This window comes from Anguilla anguilla, chromosome 6, assembly GCF_013347855.1.
Source record: "Anguilla anguilla isolate fAngAng1 chromosome 6, fAngAng1.pri, whole genome shotgun sequence".
Taxonomy (NCBI): Eukaryota; Metazoa; Chordata; class Actinopteri; order Anguilliformes; family Anguillidae; genus Anguilla; species Anguilla anguilla.
In genome coordinates, this window is record NC_049206.1 from 48,008,712 (window position 1) to 48,031,224 (window position 22,513).

At 45.1% G+C, this 22,513-nt stretch overlaps 1 protein-coding gene across 10 annotated transcripts; it reads left to right on the forward strand.

Annotated features, from left to right (window-relative positions):
• The first annotated feature begins 989 nt into the window (after positions 1 to 989).
• On the forward strand, positions 990 to 22,350 carry senp6a (SUMO specific peptidase 6a). 10 transcript variants are annotated; one of them, XM_035422426.1, is made up of 25 exons: positions 991 to 2,060; positions 5,004 to 5,154; positions 5,471 to 5,549; positions 6,101 to 6,164; positions 7,882 to 8,009; positions 8,230 to 8,379; positions 8,890 to 8,910; positions 9,436 to 9,509; positions 10,469 to 10,554; positions 11,505 to 11,889; positions 13,478 to 13,722; positions 14,056 to 14,208; positions 14,830 to 14,863; positions 15,309 to 15,497; positions 15,957 to 16,138; positions 16,322 to 16,443; positions 16,549 to 16,665; positions 16,824 to 16,946; positions 17,201 to 17,293; positions 17,831 to 18,168; positions 18,631 to 18,719; positions 19,296 to 19,387; positions 19,766 to 19,834; positions 20,210 to 20,360; positions 20,809 to 22,350. In XM_035422426.1, exons 4-25 carry the CDS (start codon positions 6,117 to 6,119, stop codon positions 21,034 to 21,036), a joined length of 3,117 nt encoding a protein of 1,038 aa, XP_035278317.1. In that variant the 5' UTR covers positions 991 to 2,060; positions 5,004 to 5,154; positions 5,471 to 5,549; positions 6,101 to 6,116; the 3' UTR covers positions 21,037 to 22,350. The 10 variants fall into 10 exon arrangements, with proteins under 10 accessions (XP_035278316.1, XP_035278320.1, XP_035278321.1 ...); XM_035422425.1 differs by lacking the exon at positions 5,004 to 5,154 and having other exon boundaries at positions 990 to 2,060; XM_035422427.1 differs by lacking the exon at positions 5,004 to 5,154 and having other exon boundaries at positions 991 to 1,450.
• Positions 22,351 to 22,513: the final 163 nt, after the last annotated feature.

Sequence of the window (22,513 nt, forward strand, 5' to 3'; positions counted from 1 at the left end):
ATACTGTTAAGGGTAGAAGCTTGTCCTGTTTCTTATTGTTTATGCTTAATGTGGAAAGCACAAAACAGAGAGAACTGTCATTCCTTTGTGAGACCGACTGCAAGAACTGGACTGAATATTGTGTCAATGCCTCACACATACCCTTCATAGTAGGAGGAATACGCATTGTAGAAATGCCTGAATACATTAAAGCCACTCTAAGCCATTTCAAAACTACGACACTATGTGAAACAAATGCAACATTATGTCCAGTGAACTCTAAATGCATTTGATTTTAATCACATTACACATGCGCCAACACAGAAGAACTGATTAGCTTAATTAAATGAAAAGGTGTATACATATTTAACTGTACAATGAGCACGGTGCTAAAAGAAAAAAAGGAAACGTTTGGGGGCAATGTTAATGCATATTACTCTAGGTTTATGGCGTTTGTGTCTGATCACTGCTGAAAGTCTTGCAAGGAAAAAATAATTATTAAAAAATGCACAACACCGTAATGGCAGGTGTGCCATCCACCAAGTTACAGCTTGGCGGGGCATGCCCCATACCTATATAGCAAAATAGCACTTTTCAGGGTTTCCTACATAAATAACCATAATGACCACAGACTCTCAGCCCTTAAGAACATTAACTTCTGTACCTTCTGACCTCACGTGAACATGCACCATCCACAATTGCACATGTCCACACGATAAAGCCTTAAACTTGGGTTATTTTGCGTTTTCCTTTTTTTCCCTGTCGATTTCATCGTCACAATTGCTCCAGTCCCACAATCAATAATTCTCCCTATTGGACATTTAACATCTTCGGCAAATAGAACCATCTGATAAAAGTGATCCGATCAAAGTAGAAATTTCAGGATACTCGAATACACAGGCAAAAGTCTCAGAAGAAACATGCTGGAGAAAATAAATTCTAGTGACTCTAAACAACTGGCATTCACTGTCATCGTGGGAGGAAATGTTGCCATCTGCTGTTTGACTTCCCAGTTGCACTTATTGAATGCACTTTGAAAGCTAACCTTGGTTAGCAGTCGGTAGTTAGTTGGCTGATCACGTCTTTTTGGGGGGTAGCCCGAGTCCACAACCCGATGGGAACTCTTTCGGCTTCGCTTGCTCTGGCGCTGATAACAAAGTTCACCAGCAACTGGGGGAAAATGTTACTGTCATAAACTGAGGTCAGGGGCTGGCGTAGTATGCTGCTAGTCTAGCTATAAGCTGCATAATTTAACCAACTAGCAAGTTAGCACCACTATATGTTTATTGCAGTAAGACTTGAAAATGTAAATAAAAAATTCTACGTTTTAGGGGCAGTTGTTTGGCTATTCTGCATTGAAACATGTATACGGTGGTCCCAATAAATAGCAGCTAACTTGCTCACGATGCGGCCTAACTTGCAGCATCCGGGAGCTTGATTTGAGATGGTACTGACACTGGACGATAGCGAGGTTTGTTTAGCGATTTACCCAGCGGTACAAATGTACAGTTGACACGGGTATAGAAACCACCGGTCTCAAAAGACACTTTAAAAAAAAATACTTTTATGGTGTTATCGATTTGATCCGACTCTAGTCTGAATTCTGACGGGTTGTTAACGGGGTTTTTCTTTTCTTTTTTTTTGTAAAACGAACTGCCTTCCTGTTCTGCGGATGGCATGACTACGGTAATCGGCCACAAAAGGACCGGGCAAGCAAATGCCTGATGATAAGCGACGGCAAAAAGGGCAGCATAGTAAACTAGCCAGCTAGATCCACATTTATGTTATCCTTACTGCTATCGCAAAATCACTGAGCTAGGTAACTAACATTGACTACAGCGGTGCATCGGAAAGCAGCTCAGACGTGGAGCAAAACAAAGGATAGTGAAGTTGCTGTGTTGCCGGTTCAGGGTAAAGGACGCGAATCTGCTGCTTGTGTTGCAGAGTGGCTAAAGTCGCGCTCACGAAACAGCAAGGCGATCGAGACATTGCTGTTCATTTTCAGAGAAGCGACCGTCGGTTAGTAGGTTGCTAACAATATGGAATAAACATGGCACAGAAGAGGAGTTCTTTTCTTGAAGGTATGCCCTTTATATACAGCCCGTGGGGCATCGACAGATGTTTGGATTATGGATAACAATGAAAACGGACACCTTTAACTATCCCTCATATCTAATGCTCAGCTCACCAGGTGACTAACGTTAGCTCAGTTAGCGCAATTGCATGGTTTTGCTGACCTAGCAAGGGAGTCGGATAGTAAGACAGCTAGCTTGCAATTTGTTCCAGAATTATTAGTTGTCGATTAGAAGCTAACTTGCATGGACACTTGCACGGGAAATGTTCTGGCCTTGTTAGCTATCTGTTGAAACATTTGTCATGCAAAATGTTAACTAAGCTTTAACTAGCTATGAAGCGTAGCCACATAGTTGCCATGTAGCCAGGCAGCCCCGAAGAGTTTTAGCTGTCGTTACCAACACTATACCATTTGCTAGAAACGTGTGACTTAGTCAGTGTATTAGTAAATTAGCCTGAGAAGTTCTAGCTAGCTTAGAACACGAAAACCGGTAACTTGCAAACTCACAGAGAATCAAACATTTGTATTAGTTGGCAGATCAGTTATACTGGCAACATTAGCTATCTGGCTAACTTAGCCAGGGCTAGTACTGAAACATATCCGTTAGCCAGCAAGATGGCTAACCAAATTGTTGACGTTCTGCCACAAAGTGTGACCATGACTTTATAATGAAAATAATCCTACAGTGAGGGCACCATTCGATCACAAAATCAGACTGATCTCTTTTATTATTGTATGACTTGTTTACCAAATAACGGTTGGCCTTGATAACGACATAGATGTCTAGTTAACTAATCTTGCATGGAATCTGACGTGTGGTTTGTGGTGTTCTGCGAGTTTGCTAGCAGAGCAATGTCCCTTGCTAGCGCTAGCATCATAGCGAGGTAGCTTACTAGCTAGTGCTAGTTGTGATGTTAGGTAGCCAGCGACCGAGGTGTACATTAATTTGGAATAAATAGCTATATCAGAATTACCAATCGTCTCCACAAGTTTTGTCTTGTATGTCTATAGAACGGCCTTATTTCAATGCAGCCAAGTATAATGCCTTGGTAATATCGTTGCTTTAAACTTTTAGGTAGCCAATGTTAGATGAAACTGTAATGTTAGTTAAATAGGTGTACTAGCTAACGGTAACATTGTTTCGGTTCACATTAGCTAACGTTAGCCAATTAAGGTCGGAAATTAAGTCACGATCGTTCTAATAAAAACTGAGAGCTTACTAGCTAGCTAGTTATCAGTTTTGTTACCTAAACGGAGTGAAGGTTATTTGTTGGCTAGCACGGGCTAAATGATGAATAATGTCTGAGCTAACCAACTTTAGTTGTACGAAAAATGTGATTTGACTTGCTTTATACGGCTTTACCATTGGTTTGTGTAAATTGCGAAGTAAACTATTATTAAGCCAAGAAGGCCATGTTGGGTGTTATCCTAAATTGCTACCATGTTAGTGTGGAATGTGGCATCTCGGATTGTGGGTCCTAGCGTGGTTGTTGGGGTAGCTATAGAAAGTTAAATCATGGAGTTATATACTTTAGTAATGTGAATTGAATGTTCAAACATTATTATGGCGTAATGGTTTTCTGACGCAGATTTCAAGTTAAATTCTAGCCCTGTATGAGAATTGAAATCAAAGAATCAAAGGTAGCAAATCTTCTACAGACAGACCTCGGAATAATGCAGGTACAGTTCAGGCAGGCACAGTATGTGAAGGGTAAACATAAGAACGCGTTAATTAAACAGCAATTAATTGCCGTTAGGATTAGTACCTAATCTAGGCAACATTTTCGGAAGTGTCTGATAATCTTTTTTAACTACAAGCTAGAAGGGCCTGGGTTCATTTGAGGACATTCAAAAAAAAAAAAATGTAGTGGTTTCCATGGGAGTACTTATTCACGAAGCCTAGGAATCAGAAATCTCAACGTGGAACAAGGTGTTCAAATTAACAGCTAAATAAGCCTGTGTACTAAACATCTTGACTGGGACCCCATCTCTAAATACAATGCATCTTGCTGTTCCAGGGCAAGTATTCTTATCCATTTGCCATTGCCCTCGGTTGGCCATCAGGTAATGGCCTCCGTTCAAATCTTCAGCTAGGCAATGGGAACAAAGCATTAGAGAGTTTCACATTTAAATGTGAGTTCAACCTTAAACCAAGATTTGCTAGCAGGGTGTGAAAATAACACCCACCACCATGCTGATACTGGTAAGATTTTAATTGTGGCTGGTAAGATTTACTAGTCTAGGCACCACTTTGGTAGGAACCAACCGACCAGGTTGTGTTGTATTGTAAAAGACAATGTGGCTGGTAAAGTGTTGGAAATGGTTGGTGATATTTTTTTAGAATCCACAAGCCACCCTGGCTAGTGGGTGAAATGAAAAACATATTTTCATGCCCTGGACTATTGCATGACTTGTCCATTTCTCCTTTTCAGCAGACTATTTCCAGTCCAAAGGTACATAGGCCTAAATCAGGCTGTGACTTGGAAATGGAGGCTTGTACTGTCGTTATATTGTGTACAAAGTCCCTTTTGCCTTTTTTTGACTAGTAAAAATTACTGTGAATGTGCGGGTTTATTAGAACGCACTGTATTGAACGTGAAGGACATTAGCTGGCATTCTATAACACACAAAAAACAGTTTGGCCTAAGTAATCTCTTGGTATATTTACAAACCTAATGAACAAGGTCCCACAGTTTTTAAAAAACAATTCTTTCTTTTTTATGCAAGGTCATGACTGCAAGATTTACTGCATCCCTGTCTTCCGGGAAATTAAAATGAGATTTTATAATATGGCAATTTTTGTGATTGGTTTAGCAACATTTGTAATAATCAGTGAAACGTAGATGGTAAAAAGGCAGCAGCGATTCCACTGCCTTGTATTAGCCTAAACAAATGCATTTCCTTGTCTTGTATGCTCACTTGAGTTTGTCTTTTCCCATTTTTCCCCAAGAACAAGGCAATCCCGCAGATGCATGGCATTAGTTTCAGGAGGCCTTATCTGAGGGCGTAGGACATGACGCTGAGCCTCAAATCATATTATGAAAACATAAGGACTGATGGAGCCAGTAAAAACTAGCTGTCACCTCAGAAGCAGTTTGAATGTAATTTCCTGTTGGCCATAATACTAGAGCTAATTCAGATCATAAAGGTTTACCTATAGTTAAATGAAAAATGGATTGTGTTCATGCGCTTTGTATTTAATTTTAAATATGTGACACAGTAGTAATTTCAGTCTTTGTCTGTATAATTTTAGTCCAGAGCTATGAAGGGTTTCCCTTTATAACGCCGGAGTATTTAAGCTCAGCAACTGCATTGGACTCCATTGTTTTGAAAGCAGATGAGTGAATTCAGTTGAAGGACTAACTTTAGCTGGTTGCAGCTCAGCTTGAACTGATCTTAGTTTTATTTACATTTAAGCTCTAAATAGATCTGAGGCCAGGAAAGATGGAGGTTTCAAGCAAAACTGGAGCTTTGACAGTGAAGAGAAGAAGACTGAGTAAGCACTTCTCCGAGCTTCATTTCAGCATCCAGGACTGCAGTGCATCAGTGTGTTTTTGTGTCCCTGAAATTCAGGTGAACTGAAGAGGTCTTGTTGGTCAGGACTACTGACTTGTTAAAATACACGTGCACACACACAGATGCACACAGCCTTCATTTCTCTGGCTTTTTAAAAATGTTTAATTTTTTTTTTTTTTTTTTTTTTTTTTTTTTTTACATCAAATCAAATTTGAAAATCAGTGCTCTTATAATATTTAGATTCTGGATGTAAAGTAAGTATTTTCGCATAGCTGCTTTATCTCTGGAAATGCCGTTTGACATTATTATTTAGCTGCAGCGCTATATTTCAACAGAAATGGAGCCAGCAGTACGACAGATTTCATACATAGCACATTTTGTGTTATAGGCTATGTTATATTAACAAAAGAGAAATGAGGCCAGTATCTTTGAATAGATAGTTTGAATATTGAGCGATTGTGCTGAACTAGCGGGGACGCGGCGCAGAGTAGCGCTATCTGACCCTTCCTGCTATCCCTATGTGACCTACAGCTCTTCCGTGGAGACCATGAGTGAGGGAGGTGAGCAGAGGGACCCTACGCCAGAGGGGAAGAAGGTACCGTGAACAAGCGCTTCACCTCGTCTCTATCCTTCAGTAGGCAACGCAGTTTCTGCATTCCTTTAAAGCGAGCGCACGTGGCGAGGCTAGCGAGCCAAAGGTCATTCACTTCAAAGGCACAATTGAGTGAGAGTCCTGGAGATGTTCATTGGATGCACCTGCTCACATTGCTGATAATGATGTCAGTACCACACAAGTATGTTTCGATGCCAGTTGCAATCTATTATGAGTACTCCTTGTGTGGATTGTTGTGTGTGTTTAAGGGAGAGGGAATAGATTGAGGAAGCAAGGCTAGGGAGTGGATGAGGAGGGACAACACAGGAAATAAATGATGCTCCTCCTCAGTGAAAGCACTGTTGGAGTTGATAATCCACCGCTGGGGCTCTTTTGTAGCGAGGGACTTGCAATACTGTGCTAGTAGCCTCAATAGTCCAGAATGCAACAGCGTGGCTTTGGGGGCGTGGCCGCTATCTCCAACTTTGCTTTTAGATAACGTTCTCACGAAGGGGGGTTGCAAAAGTAGTTCTGGGTAACGAAGGGAAATAACACACTATAGCCAATCCCTAAGAAGTCTGACAGGATAGCAACTGAAAAATTGGAAATGGCGATGAAGAAAAATATATTATGAATATCAGATGGTAAACCCTGGAATAAATTTCACTTTGCTGCAATATGTTTTATTAACGGTGTGTTTTAGTCTAGAGATTTCCTTTCAACACATTTTGTCAAAAGAAAAAGAAAGCAGGAAAGGATATATCACTTTGAACACTTAATTCTGCTGCAGGCCGTGGTCAGAGTGCTGATGTGTTTCTCTGACAGCTTTGGTTGAGTAACTTTATCTGTGCAGGATTACACATGTCTGTATGGATACATATATTAATCTAATTGCGCTTCTCTTAATTTTCTTTTCAATGTCTACATTTTATCATTTACTTCTGTGAGGGAATTAATGAAATCTTAAAATATTGACAACACTTCTGATTGCTAGGTAATGGTTTGCATTTGCCTTTCAGTCGTCGATTAAAAATGTATATACAGACATCTTGTCTGGACATCTTACAAATACTGACAGAAATATGTCAGTCTATTTACTTGCATGCTTATTTTTTGCTTAGCTTTACACATTTTGACGCTGCAGTCAGATCTTACTTACTAAAATGTAAAATGAATTTATGTGCCGTGCGAACCTTTTTACCAAGTACAGCCACAGCGTTTTTCCACATTCTGCTGCCGAGTGTAGAAAATAGGGGAAGGGGAAATGGCGGCATGTCTATCGGACATGATCTAGAAAAAGTTATTAATTCAGCATTATTTATATGATTGAAGCCTTGCTGTAGTGCAGAAAGACCACTTTGTTCCGTGTTTCTAGTACAGCACAGGAACTGAACAGTCTCTCCTGTCCCCTTTCTCATGGTATTCATAGCACGCTAATGACGGTACTCCCTTATTAAGCACAATAGTTTTTTTTTAGATTGCTGACTGTTGGCGCTGCTGTGTAATTGGGTCTAGCAAATATATTTCCATTCAGTGGCCAAAGCCAGCTGTGCAGCAAGTCACATAAGGTCATAATATTGAGATATTTTAAGAAAACTCTTGCTGGTGTGTTTTTCTTCTGAAGCAAAGCAATGATTTTTTTTTTTTCAGGATGTTGATGCTTTGTGGTTTGTTGCCTGTAGAAATTATCATTTTTTTGCTCTCTCTATCTCTCCGCCAGTCTCCTCCCCTGAAACCATTTTGCACAAGTGACAGTCTAAAAACGTATGAGCGGAGGCCAAATCAATTAAGGATGTATAAAGGAAGCGGTGGAGGCCTGAACAAGCTGGGAGTTGGCAAGACGATAAGGTACGTATTTGTTTAACGCAAAGCCGCAGTCCTTGAATGCAGGCGAAGTGAGGCACAATGTTCGGGCGGTCGGGTTCTTCTCCCCGAACAAAATTCCTTCCATTTGAGTTCATCTTCAGTAGTTTCTGTTCCTTTTTTGGTGGGTATGGGTGAGTTATTGACTTTTGGGGTATTTGTGGTATAGGTCAAATAAATATATCTTTTTTTTCTCCTCCCATAGTGAAACCCCACCGACTGTGACGTCGCCGGTTCTCCCCAGCAGAACCAACTATTTCATCCTCAGCCCTGCGCCCTCACAGGGGGTGGTTGTTCAAGGCCGGTTCTTCCAGCACGCCAACGCTCCCGCTGTCATCAGAAAGGCCGCCCAGAGGTAGGATCGGCAGTTTAGGGGGGAATTTACCTGTAGAATCCGCTGCTCAAAGCACACCTGTGTCAGATCTCTTGCACAAGACAAAAAAAAGTTTGTGTCTTGTTTTTGTGTCATCACTGAAAAAACCTTTGGCAATTGAACATTTGCAATTGAGTATTTTGGATTTTCCAAAAATTATCTTTTTCTTTCCCTCAAGACGGTTTTCCTCAAGAACTTGGTGGTTCAACACGGAAAGCATTTTAAAATCATTTATAGATGGCTATGGTGAAAGCCTTTCTAGATTTTGGTTTAGCGCAGTGCTAAATTGGATATGCTTTACGAGTTTGTGTTAATCCACTACTGCACTGGTACACTTCAACCATCATTTTCAAGCAGTTCCCCATGCTCTTGAAAAGAGCTAATGCACCAGACAGTATGCAGGCCAGCCTGTTCAGAGTTTACGTTTTGTCCTGCTAGTGGTCTCATTCTGGACTTGGTCTCCTTATTTTTTTTCCTCTTTCCGTCTTAAAGCAACCTTGACTTGAAGGAAAGGTAGGATGTTCCGTTAGGTGGCTTGGCTGAGGCCTGCTTCATGTCGCTGTAGTCCTACGGTGCTGCTTGGCATTTCTAGACGCTCGGGTCGATGGCTGCTGGCACCGAGCTTCACCTTGCCTGAAGCCCATGGTGTCCAAATTGTGCTTGTGCTCCTGCTCGACTGTTTCCACCCCTGTGCTCTTTGGGTCTGTTGAACATGCATCCGCTTCTGGTTGGTCTTCATATACATGTGACTGTAGTGCTTTTGCATGGTGCATCATGCCAAAGCTTGCGTTATATTATACTGTAGTTGGGTATTTGATATAAGTTTGCATGAGTCTCCTCCCATTTACCCCTTGGAAACATACATTTAGAATTCTTGCCACTACGTGTGTTAGTATGTGCACTATGTTATTGTAAACGTCAATAAAGTTATGTTGTCATTGTATCAAATTTTTGAATCTCAATAGTTTATTTCATGTTTTTCGGTTTGTCCTGACTATGCTTGAATTGGCTGACGCGTACTTCATTTTCTCCTCACAGGAAGGACTACACTACCCAGCAGATCCAAAGAGTAGAATTAGACAGCATAATTCTCACCTGTCCAGAAATCCCAGGTAAGAGGCCCTATCCCTGCATACCTTTGTCTTTATGGAGCCCTGTACAGCAGGCCTCATAGGTAACCAGTAGTAATTGTCCTTCTGGACCCAATCTTTAATTATTTGGTAGTTTGTCAGGCTTGGCACACGCTGGGTATTTGATACCTTTACTCGATTTTCCGGTTGGGTTGTCCATTCCACCCCACAGCCTGAGACACGGGGTGACACAGGGAATGAAGTTAGTGTGTTATTAGGTTAGAAAGGCTGCAGTGTGCGAAAGAAAAAGGGATATGCACCTGGCACAGGAAGTACAGCACAATATAGAGGTTTATATGTGGGGACTAGGAGGAACAGGACTGGGCCTGTCCCTTGAGTGTGTATGTGCTTCTGTATGCATTTGTATGTGTGTGTGTCTGTGTGTGTTTGTCTGTCTACTTGTGTGTCTGTCTGTCTGTGGGTGTTTGAGTCTGTATATGTTTATGTGTGTGTCTGTATGTGTCTCTGTGGGTGTGTCTGTCTGTCTACCTGTTTGTTTGTCTGTGTCTGTCAGTGTGTTTGCTGGTGTTTCTTTGTGCACATGCTCAGACTGAGCCAGGCCTAGTCACAGTCCTCCTCGTGTGTATTTGAACATGCCCGAGGAGGACTGTGACTAGGCCTGGCTCAGTCTGAGCAGTCCAAAGCGCCACAGACAAGGAGGGGGTGAGCACACGTTTTAAAGCAGGAGTGTTGCCGTGGAGATCTCAAGTGGACCGTGCAAACACCCGCACTTTATGCAGCAAGGTGACTTTGAAACACTGCTCGCTAGCACGCTCGTTTTCAAGGTCAATTTGTAGGGCTAGCTGCCCAGATAGCCATATTTTTGCGCTCAAATTTGTCAAAACTGTGACAGTTATGTCCTCCGCACTTATTTCTTTGGAAGCGTACAAGTGTAAATGCATTGTCTGTTCTGTTTCTAAATACGTGCGCATGTCCTAAAGCCGCCAGCAACCTGGTTCTCGGAGGCAACATCAAACGGCGAATCCAGAGCAAACGGACCACGTCGCTGGAAGCCAAGAAAGTGGAGGTGAGGCCCTGACGTGGTGGGGAGGATCTTTCCGGAACAGAAGCCTATTTTACCGGCGCCTCTGGTAGGGATGTCAGTGGGGAACGGCTCTTTCGCCACGTCTTATCGCCCCTCTCAGTTAATGGCAGTCTCGCACCCTAATATTTGAAGTCAACATTATTGCTGTCTCTTTCTATGGCCATCTGTTCGCCTGGGTATGTTTCACTGTAAGTGGTTTCTAGCTGCAGTAATTGGGGTAAAAAAAACTTTTTCTTTGTTTCTTCTGGGGGAAAAATGGTTATGCAGCTGGAAGGCCTTGTGAATTAACAAAACAAAAAAAAAACAAAAAAAAAAAGTAAAAGCCCCACTAAGTCTCTCTAACAGGAACCTGCCTTTTTAAAAAAGTGAGAGCCGTTCTAGAAACGGAAGCTGGCCTGTATGGCGTACTGTCTATCTGGAGGAACACCTGCTAGATAAATACAACTTCAGTTTGCTTGACTTTGTGTACGCCCGTTTAGTTTCCCCTGCCTGTGTGTGAGCACCTGTGGAAACACAAACTTCACACTTATTTTTATGAAATAAATTGTCCTTTATTTAGATCAGGGGTGCGCAACAAGGGCCAATCCATTTCAGGATTTTGTGCCAACATTTCGCAAAATTTATTGAATTGGCCCAATCATATCTTGATCTGACGTGTATAGGCACCAATTACAGCGGCAGACTGCGAGTGTATCCTAGAGATTTCACTATGCTCAAGTACAGGAGTGAAGCAGCATAGTTCATAGAGCTGTAAGAAATGGTAATCGGTTGGAACAAAAACCAGCACACAGATCGGCCCTCCAGGATCGGAGTTGTGCACCCCTGATTTAGATGTTGATGACAGGGATTCAGTTGTAGAAACGTGTGTGGTCATGGCTGTAATACGCTGGTGTGCATGTGCATGACCGTAACCCCACGTCTGTGGTCTGCAGGCCCTGGCCCCTGAGGACTACTTCACCGTGTGCGGGAAGTGCGGCAAGCAGAGCGAGAACCACGTCAAGTGCCAGAACTGCGGGAACCCCCTGGTCCAGGACCCCCCCGGCCCGGCGGAGGCGGCGTCCCCGCTGGCCCGGCCCGCCGTCCGGCCCCACGCCTCCTCGGGGCCCCACAGCCTGCTCCCCAAGACCTTCTACGGTCCGTCGCCGGCGCGGTCGCCCCGGGCCGACGCGGCCATGAACCCGCCGGTGCGCATCACGCGGACCGCCGTCCCGCTGCCGCACAACAGCAGGGCCGCCGGCTCGGGCCCCTTCGGGGCCAAGGGCCCCAAGGGCAACAGGAGGCAGCCGGCCGCCAAGCAGAACGAGCCCGAGGACCCCAGTAAGCCCCTACGCGCCTCTCGATCGGCACAGGCACGGGCGTCACTTAGAACCCGGTGTAGCACGAAGCATTCATGGTGGCGGGTGCGCGCTTGCGCTAGCGGGTAGTCGCGGGTACTAAATATTTACTGACGCGTTCCCCTTACTAGGCCTCGTCTCTCCTTACACTTTGCCTGAGTGTGGCTCTGTGCTGAGTAAGTGTGAATCCCAAACGAGAGGGAGAGAGAGAGAGAGAGAGAGAGAGAGAGAGAGAGAGAGAGAGAGAGAGAGAGAGAGGTTTTGTTACCACCGAGCACGTGACGTGGATTTCCTGTCAGTTGGCATTCTCCGAAACCTGAATTTTTAACGGCCTTTGCTGGCGGCCTTTGACCGTTAAGCCATCGTTTCCGCCGCAGCGATTTGTACTTGGACCCTCCTTAATGTTTATTCCTGATGAATAGAGGAGTAGAACTGTTGAATTTTCACAGCTGTTCTAATGTAAAAAAAACTTCCTGTTGCAGTCGGATGGTCTCAGTTGGGATGATGCATTTAGTTTTCAATGACATTTCCCAAATATCATGTTGAAATACCACTTGCACAGCAAAATATTAATAGTTAAATATTAAAGATCAGCTTGCTTATGCGGTGAACACATATTGTGCAGACTGTGATGATGGCTACTTCCACAGTGAGTAATGCCGTGCAAGTATAGATCATCTCCCAACAATACTGGTCACATTAACGCGTGCCTTATCTGTTCTATCAGATAGATATAAATCACAATGCCCTGGGGCCTCATTGTGGGGAAATGCAGACCCGGCTAGTCCACGTGATCACCCAAAGGTTTCTTCCGCTTCCAGGCACATTTTGTTCCTTTGGAAGCCGTCCACTAACGTCCTCTTCTCCAGAAGAGTTTGAGCGCTAAGAGAACGAGCGATTTTGGGGCTTTAACGGCTGTCCTTCGACGGTCTGTTGAAAGGGTCGACCGCTCGCTGCAGCCAAAAACACCGGTCCGCTGTGGGTCACCCGTTCAGGCCGCCGCCTCGGGAAAACCGCGAATGCAGAACCGCTGCCGGTAAAATAGATGGGTGTGAATGTCGTGCGGTTGTGTGGTTTCCGAAGGCGAGGGCCCAGATGTTAACGTGAGCAGACGAATTGAATTTTACGTCCTCCAAGTTGAACGCGAGGGGAGTATTCCCGTGCTAATGACATGCTTGTGATCAGGAATCCGTCCCTGTGTGAAGGGACATGCCGCATAAGACATTTTATTTACGGAAACTGAGCCGGTGGAAAGACCATGCAGTGTCCGCACTTCTCGTTGCATTATATTGCATTACATAACAGGCATTTAGCAGACACTCTTGTCCATAGAAACTTACACAACATTTACATAGCATTTACATTGCATCCATTTATACTGCTTGATGTATATACTGAATACTGGATATATAGTGCCTTGCTCAAGGGTACAACGGCGGTGTCCTACCCGGGAATCGAACCTGCGACCTTTCGGTTACCAGACCAGTTCCTTACCCATTATACTACACTGCCGCCCCGAATCGAATCCTCCCCGTCTCTGTTAAGACGCCGTTGTCGGCGTGTCGTTTCAGTCGTGCTGTCCAGCGACGACGACGAGGAGGAGGAGGAGGACGCGGACAACGGCAGCACGGGCAGCGCCAGCCGGATGGACAGCATCTCGCCGCGGCCCGCCGACTCCGCCCACTCCTCGCCGGCGCCCTCCGGGGGCAGGGTGGAGGCGGCGGTGAAGGGCGCGTCGGAGCTGGAGGAGATGACGGACATCACGGACGCCGTCTCGAAGATTTCGGCTCCGCGGAAGCACCGCATGAAAGACCAAGTACGTTTGCGTTTACTTTTTAAGCAGCCATTTATGCCCTCCCATTGGCCATTTAAAATTGTATTTGATGTTGTTTTAATCCCATGCCAATGTTTTGTACTAGCATTTGTCATTTTGTGATATGGAAACTTTAGTTTAAAAAAGTTTGTGTGCTCCAAAGTTCAGAACAGAACACGAAAGGTTGTTAGTTATACATTGAAAAACAAAAGCAAGTGTAAAGAGAACGTAGTAGGAAGATACATCATGGAAGCAACTTCATTTTTTTCTTCTTTTAAAAAATTTATTTTTAATCATTGGTTTTTAAATCAACTTTGTTTCGCCCCCCCCCACCAGTTTGGAAACATGGTACCAGATGGCGCCAACCACAGCCCCACCCTCACGAAACGGCGGAAAGTGAGCTTGTCGTACAAGCTGGACAGCATCATCCTGGAGTGCAGGAGCGTGAGGGTTGGGACGCTACGCAGGATGGTCACCAAGCCCGTCATCGTAAGTCCCCCCCCGCCCCCTCTTCTGTTCCACCACCAGCATTGATCAAAGAGGCTGGGGCTGGGGCAGTCCCTGATGTGTTAACGGGGTAAACTGTAGACTTGTAGAATTCGGCTGATTTAAGAAACGGCTCGTTCCATCTGAAACCTGACCAAATTTGGGAGGTTTTCAGACTTAGGTCCCAGGCTTTTGTCATCATTTTTTTCATACTTCCGTTGGCAGTCCGTACAAGCACTTCTTCATAGTCCGATTATAATCAAATCGGCGTCCAAAATTTTCCCATCTTTGGATGCAGTATTTAAATATTGCAATATATCACCTCTGATAAAATATGTTTTTGGAAGATGGAATCGCACTGAATATGCGGATATGTGGCTCACCCTTATTATTTCCTGAGGCATCAGGATTCATGGGTATTGCTTCCAGATATGACGACCAGGATTCGTTTTTCAAGAACTGTTTTGCCGACATGCATGTTCATGTGGATGCTTTAGGAACGCATATAAATGAATTGCTGATACGTTTCAAATGAACCCATGGTAAGACATGAGGGATGGCTGTCAGTGGTTTATTTGTCTATTGTACATTGATTTATTGATTTATTTTTCTCTCTCGTTTCAGTTTACAGTGGAATACATTCAGATTGAAACTGAAGGTAAGAAACACACTCTCTGGTTTAAATGCTCCCGATGGTGACGTCTTTGTAAAAAATCGTTCTGTGGCTCTGTCAGAATTGCAGGTGATTCTATCTTCTAAAGTTTAGATAATTTTGGTCAGTTATGTAAAAATATTTTTATTGCATAGATGCAGAAGGTCGTTACTCAAAGACCCATCCATGCAGCAAGCTGAGGCTAAATTAGCATTTCATGTTTCCAGTGCTAATTATCTGATGGGTATTAATGACCATATTTAGCAGGGAGCACAAGCAGACAGTCCAATGCGTACAAAAAATAATACAAGATTGTTAAACTTTTCAATATCTGAGCTGGACCAGAACGCGCCCGTTGTACGCGTTTTCGAGTGAAGAATTGCGATTGAACGCACAAATGAAACGCGCGTTTCGTGTGTGTGTCCCCCGCCCCGCTCCACCCCTTGCCCAGCCCCCAAGCCGGACGCCCTGGACAGGCTGAAGCTGAGGGCCTCGGAGCTGACCAGCTGCGAGTGGTGCAGCACGCGCAAGCTGCCCTCCATCTTCCTCCAGACCACGCCCGCCGAGTGCCTGCGCCTCCGCTCCCAGCTCAAGATGTCCCAGGACGGCCGGGGGCTGTGGTACGACAGCAGCAGCGAAAGTGGGTATCGTTCGTTTTTCGTCAGACGGAGGCGGTACCTCAGGGAACGAGGGAAATTTGAACCAATGTCGTATCGCCTGGGCTGAAAGCAATGGCGTCTTATTTATGGTTATATATTTTGTTATTTACTTTTCTGAATGCATGCAGAGTCATCCAAAGTAATATTGTTCTGACGCTCGTATTTGGAGAATTCAAGGGATTATTATATCAGGATGCGTGCATGACTCAATGTATGCAGTGTATGAACATTACATTTGAGGCTTAAAGTCATGGGAAATCATAAGGAGACAATATGCAGGATAATTAAAATTTGGAGACAGCTGGGCATGTACCGTAGCTTCAATCCCTGTGTCCAAATGAATATGTTCACGCGCTGACTCGGCAATAGTAAGTAGACGGTGAGCCAAATTTTACTCTGTTTGTTTTTGACTGACGTCGGCTTTCACGCATGCTTCTCAGACGCTGACGAGAAGTACATCGTCCTGATCTTCGAGAACGGGCTGTCCATGCACGAGCAGGTGATCCTGGAGGACATCCTCCAGGAGATCAGCAAGGCGAACAACCTGAGCGACTTTCCGGCCAAGCTGACATTCGAAGAAGCCAACGTCAGGCTAGTGCAGTACAACCGATCCAAAGGAAAGGTGGGTCTTCTGAGGGGGTCGCAGTAGACTAGAGAGTCTTTGATGTAGTTGTGGTAGTAGAAGTGTGACTCATTACATTACAGTACAGGCATCTAGAATACGCTCTTATCCAAAGCGACTTTTAGCATTTTTACGATGATGATGATGACGATGGTGGTGACACTCAATCTTCCCCCGCCCCAGCCCTCGGAGTCGGCCATGCAGACACGGATGTCCACCCGCCTCCGCGACTTCTTCGACGAGGAAGACGAGGACGAGGACGACGCGGCCGAGCTTCACCCCACCTTTACCGGACCAGTTGTGAAGTAAAACGAGGCTCTTTTTTTTTCTTTCCTTTTCCGGAAGCTTCCTGCATGCCCTCTGCCCTCATGGGGTTTCACCATACTGACCGTTTGATCCCTCTCTTCCAGGTTAATAGTTTATCCTCCTCCACCAGCCAAAGGAGGCATATCCGTCACCAATGAAGACCTCCACTGCCTCAACAACGGGGAATTTTTAAACGATGTCATCATAGACTTTTACTTAAAGTGAGCTTTGTTTATTTGTTTTATCCCTCTTAATTCTCTCTAATGGGGTTTTTAATAATTAGTGACCACCAGGTGTACTACTGTGCCCTTTTGTGCCGTGGAAATACAACGAGCGCATTTCAAATGAACTAACCACTGATACGTATGTTCTTCCTCAGGTATTTGTTCATGGAGAAGTTAAAAAAAGAGGACGCGCACAGGAGTCACATGTTCAGTTCCTTCTTTTACAAGAGGCTCAACCAGAGAGAGAGGAGGAGCGTGCCGGACGCCGCCAATCTACCGTGAGTCTGCTAGAGGGCGCCGTTGGCTAGTAACCGTGTGCCGTAATTCCTCTTTACAACGTACTGGGCTCTAAACCAGAGTATAATATGAGCGTTTCCTATTACCTATCATACAGATGCCTTTGCTCACTTATGAAGCTCATATTTTAAGGAGTGTATTTTTAGTTCCCGGTTAGTTTTGTTTACACTGTTCGGAATTCCAGTTCCAGCGGCGGGGGTTGCTCAGCCTCCCCGTTTCCTCGCGTTTTTTCCAGGATACAGAAGAGGAAGCACAACCGAGTGAAGACCTGGACCCGCCACGTGGACCTCTTCCAGAAGGACTTCATCTTCGTTCCCATCAACGAGTCGTGAGTCCGCGTCGAACTTCGCCTTACGGCGGCTTCTCGCCGGTGTGAATCCTTTCCACGCTGCCAGCTGTCTTTACGGTTTGAACACTGTGAAATCTGGAAATGTAATGGCTCGCGTATTCATTTATGTCATGAGTGATTCATTTTGGATGAATGTCTAATGGGATGTTACCGAATCTGTTGTGACGCTGCCACACTTGTGTGTAATTTAATCAAATTGATTTATCTAGATCAGGGGTGTCAAACTGAATCCCAAGGGGCCTGCGATGTCTGCAGGTTTTTGTGTTCCTTTCAATCAGCTGGTAATTAAGGCCTTGAGAATGACTTGAATGAAACACTTGTGTCAAGAACCCCCCCCAAAAACCAGCAGACACTGTGGCCCTCCAGGAATGGAGTTAAACCAGCAGCCTCTGTGGCCCTCCAGCACTGGAGCTTGACCCCTGTGATTTTGGTGAACCCTGGTGCCCAGTTTCAGCTGGCATAACCGTTAACATGATGGATGCGCCCCCCCCCCCCCCCCCCCCCCCCCCCACGCAGGGCTCATTGGTACTTGGCTGTGATCTGCTTCCCGGGTCTGGAGGGGCCCCAGTACGAGCCCAACCCGCTGTACCAGGCCCCGGGGACGGCCCCGGCGGCTGGCCCCGCGGGGGAGGAGCCGGCGGCCCAGGGGGCGGAGCAACAGCAGCAGCCCCCGGGCAGCGAGGAGGCGGAGGGCCGCGCCGAGACCACGCCCGGCGGGGACGCCTCCTCCGAGAGCGACTCCAACAGCGACCAGGCCAGGGGCGGAGCCTCGTCCTCCGACGGGGCCCCGGAGGGAAAGGCCGCGCCCGGCGACGGGCAGGACGGCCCCGGCGACGCCCAGCCGCAGTTCACGGGTGAGTCTCCGGGGATAGCCATCTGCCCTCTGCCACTCCCAGCGTGGGGGCACGGACACCTGCCGCATCTTACATTTAAAACAGGGCTGCCCAACCCTGTTCCTGGAGATCCACCATCCTGTCGGTCGAGCCCTAATTTGGCACACCTGATGGTACTGATTAGCAGCTCAGTGCGATCTCTAGCTTTTGAACGAGGTGTGCTTTGTTCGGGTTTGAGTAGATCTCCAGGGGCAGCCTGTGCCTTTGGGTCTCTGTGTCTACCAGCACCTCTAAGGGACCTCACCCCCGTTGTTAAACCGAGAACAGCTCTTCTCCCCCTTTATTCCGTGGGCCTTTCTGCAGCGTCGCTGTTTACCAAGCTTTCAATGTGGATCAGCTGCACAGCAAATCATTTATCTGTTCATGTGGGAAGAATCAGAAAGGATTGACGGACTCTAACGCGTTTAAATGGTCTGTTCTCAGATGGCCTGCACCGGATCAGCGTGTGCTACGGATCGAAGGACAGCGCTGAGGACGCGTGCACGTTTTCGGATGACCAAAGTTCCAGTCAGGTACCCTGTCTTTCTGCGGCTGTGCACCGCACCCATTATTTTTCAGTGTGTAGGCAGCACACGTGGATTAGGGATTTATTTCACACTACATCTCTGCACAGCTTAATGGCTCACCTGACCTTAAATAAGGACATGGGTATAAAAGGGTAGGAGCTAAAAATGGCATTGTGGTGGGAGGTGGGTTTAGTACAGTGTGTAATTTAAAGAAATTAACTGAAGACAGGAGGCAGTGTTGGCAGGACTTGTTCCTTGTGGATTGTGACGTGTGTGTGTGTGTGTGTGTTTGTGCGTGTGTGTGCATGTGTGCTTGTGTGTGTGTGTCCGTGTGTGCATGTGTGCGTGCCGGTGTGCACGTACGTGTGGGTGTGTGTGAGCATACGTGCGTGCGCTTATTGTACGTGTATGCGTGTGCATACGCTTATTATTGTGCGCTTGTGGGCGCATGTGTGCACGCATGTGCTTATTGTGCGTGTGTGTGTGTGTGCGCTTTATTATTGTGCGTGTGTGTGTGTGCTTTATTATTGTGCGCGTGTGTGTGTGCGCGTGTGCGTTTGCTGCTCTGGCTGACTCTTACAGGATGAGTGCAGTGATGACGGAGCCATGGCGGACGACCCGCTGAACTCCTCAGAGAGCACGGAGTGGACCTCCAGACCCACCATCTGTAGACAGTGAGTACCCAGAGCTGACCTTTCGCTTTCTTCTCTGCTCTATCTCTATGTGCAGTACTAGAAACGTGCTGTTCACTGCCTGCCACTAGATGGGGCTGTTTTAGTTCCCGTTTTTGTAGCCCCTTATATGGATGTCTTTTCTTACATTTTTTCCATCATAAAATGAAGAATTTTAAGAAGTCTTAACAGCTTAATAATTTTCTATGGTTCCTTATATAAGAATTTCATTGTTATAATCTACATGTGATGACCATGGATTTAACTGCTAGTAGTTGTGGTGTATGGTGGTTGAAGAAATGATTTACTGAGATGGTAAATATTTATTACATTTGTTTGTACCGAGATTGCACTTTTTACGAGGCTTGTTTACGTTTCCAGGCCTTGTATTCTTATCATGGATTCATTACGAGGCCCTACTAGATCAACGGTGGTGAAAACTTTACGAGAGTAAGTATATTTTTATTTATTTTATATGGTCTCGAAACTCCAGTAATGGGGAACTTTAATTACATTTCCCAGCACATGTTGAAACGTGGAGCTGCCGTGCTCGGGCTTGTTTTCAAGGGCCTGTTGGCTGGTGATAATATCGCGGGTTTGAGTACAATGCTGTGCATTTTTCTGCTACTAATGAAGTTGCCCTTATCCATGTAATTTATTACATGTAGCTTATATCTATGATAATTATACATGCAGGAAAATCATTTGCTCATAACAGTCTGGCATAGGTATTCCATTTTTCCCAGTCCGGTTCAGCTGTTGTCAGATCCATGTTTTATTTAATTCAGCCTGGTGGTTTAAGTCTGGCTGCGTGTGTGACCACAGGTACCTGGAGGTGGAGTGGGAGGTGAGGAAGGGGACCCAGAGGAGTTTCGGGAAGGAGGTGATGAGGGGCTCCAGCCCCCGCGTCCCCCAGCAGGACAACTTCAGCGACTGCGGCGTCTACATCCTGCAGTACGTGGAGAGCTTCTTTGAGGTGAGCTCGCTCAGGCAGTCATTCGTCAGATCCCTTGTCATGTAACACAGGTCAAGTAACTCCCATATTCTGTTGCCACAGTTTTCTCTTACGTATAACATACTCCTCCTGGCTTTCAGTTGGTTCCTGCTTGGTCTGTATTATGTGGGTCAGTTTTTTGTCCAGTTTGTTTAGATTTTTATGTTACATTTATTGGTTTCGCTTATTTATTAATATGCATATATTATTATGCCTTGGTGGGGAATTTTGTGAACTTGTTCTTGAAAGGTGCTATGTAAATAAAGTTTTACTTAGTTACTTCAAAATTAGGAGAGGTTGCATTTTAAATTCTGTTTTGATTGCTCTCATGTCTGCTACGAACCGCTTGGTGCTCAGCAGGCTGTTTGCTGTCATACTTTTTTACCCAAACCTGTCCACTCAAACATTTGGCTGTGTGTTTGCGTTTTAGAACCCGCTCCCAAGTTTCCATCTCCCCATGAACTTAACGGACTGGTTTCCGCAGCAACGGATGAAGAAGAAACGCGAGGAGATTAAGGATCTCATTCTGGGGATCCAGAGCCAGCAGCAAATGGACAAGAAGGGTCCGACCCAGGGTCAAGGGTCAGCCCCGCCCGGCGACCCCGACGAGGGGTCCGCCCCCGGGCCGGACCCGCAGGAACCAGCCGCGAGCTCCTGAGACCCGGCTGGCGGGATCGTGATCCCGATACGAGATCCTCCGGCCCGGTTCGGCCCTGTTCGGCCCAGTTCGGCCTGGCTAGGCCCAGATCAGCCCCGGCCTTCGCCTCTGCGGGACGGCTCGTGATCGTACGCTGCTGGAAGAATTCCTCCCATTATTTCCTTTCACTGTTCTAGTCCCTTCCGTTATCAAGCAGAGAACATTTTAAATAAAATATGTACATATGTTGGAGTTTGTGCTGCTTTTGTAATTAGTTTTTTTTTCCCCCCCAACATCCTCTTGTTAGATAGCACATTAATAGAAATCGCATTAAAGTATTATCACATTCTTTTGAGAGATTTGTGCATTGCATACTGGTTAATATTCATGCCTCACTTCTTTTTTTTATGCTTTTTGAGTTATGTAGGAAATTGTTATTTGTAAAATATAAACACCAAATTGGGAAAATGTTCTGTTTTTTATTATTATTATTCAAGCTCATTTCATGAAAGTTGCTAGTTAGTGCCTGTTAAAAGCTTTCCAGTAAGTGAAAGCAAGCCTTCAAGGTAGATGATGAGGAGGAGAGATGAATTTGCCTTTAATTTATACAGTATCAAAGAAAAATGTTTCCGTGTCATCATTTTATCATGACTTTACTGGACTTGGCGGTCTCACCAGGGTAGACGTCTACACTTGATTTCTGTATCTCCACAAATGGAACCTTTAATACTAGTTTTCCAGGTACTCTTATGAATTCTACAACTTGGCAGTTCAGAATTGCTTGTCGTATACCATGTGTCCCAACAGAGGGAACTTGCCATGTCCGCTTAAGAGTTTGTGTTGAGGAGGCGTAGAGTTTGATGATGTTTCAGTGTGAATAAAGTTGCAACGCCTATCAAAATGTCAATAAAAAAAGAAACAATTTCTGATAAAAACCTAGCCCTAAACTTTATTACCTGTAAGCAGCACCGCAATGCTGTGTGCTTAGGAGGGGACCCATTCAAGATGTAGGCTAATAATTGCATTATCAGCTTAGCAAGTCTAGGCATGCATACTAGAGAGGGTTAAAGTGGGAATTAGCACAGTGGGCCACCTCAGGATTTGTCATTCTTGGAGTTTTTATTTATTATTTAACCACAGTTCTGAACCTTTCTTTGTATAAAATGCACACTATTGGATCTCAGTTATGATTGCATTTCTGTGTAGAAGAGCTTTGAAATGTTATACATAATTGGGGGAAACTTATATGAAGATATGTCATTTGCTGGTGTGTCATTTCCTTCCCACTGTAGGCAAGAGCCAAATTAAATTTACAAATCAACATTGCATAACAAATTAAGATTGTACAAGCATTTGATTTTTGTCCAGATAAACGTTTATAAGTCAGTGGGTTCTTGCTTCATTAGTGGTAGCCTGATTGGTTCAATGGATCTTCTGGTCCAAGTCAAAATTGAAGTGCCTTTCATACAACTATTTCAGAATTTAATATTGTGCAATT

Bases quoted from the DNA above. Each gene is read 5' to 3' on its own strand.
- senp6a (XM_035422422.1), top strand. From the start codon at position 2,119: ATGAAAACGGACACCTTTAACTATCCCTCATATCTAATGCTCAGCTCA. The intron at 14,209-14,829 runs GTAAGTCCCCCC...CTCTCGTTTCAG, and splicing joins TGGTCACCAAGCCCGTCATC to TTTACAGTGGAATACATTCA. The intron at 19,388-19,765 runs GTGAGTACCCAG...TTACGTTTCCAG, and splicing joins AGACCCACCATCTGTAGACA to GCCTTGTATTCTTATCATGG.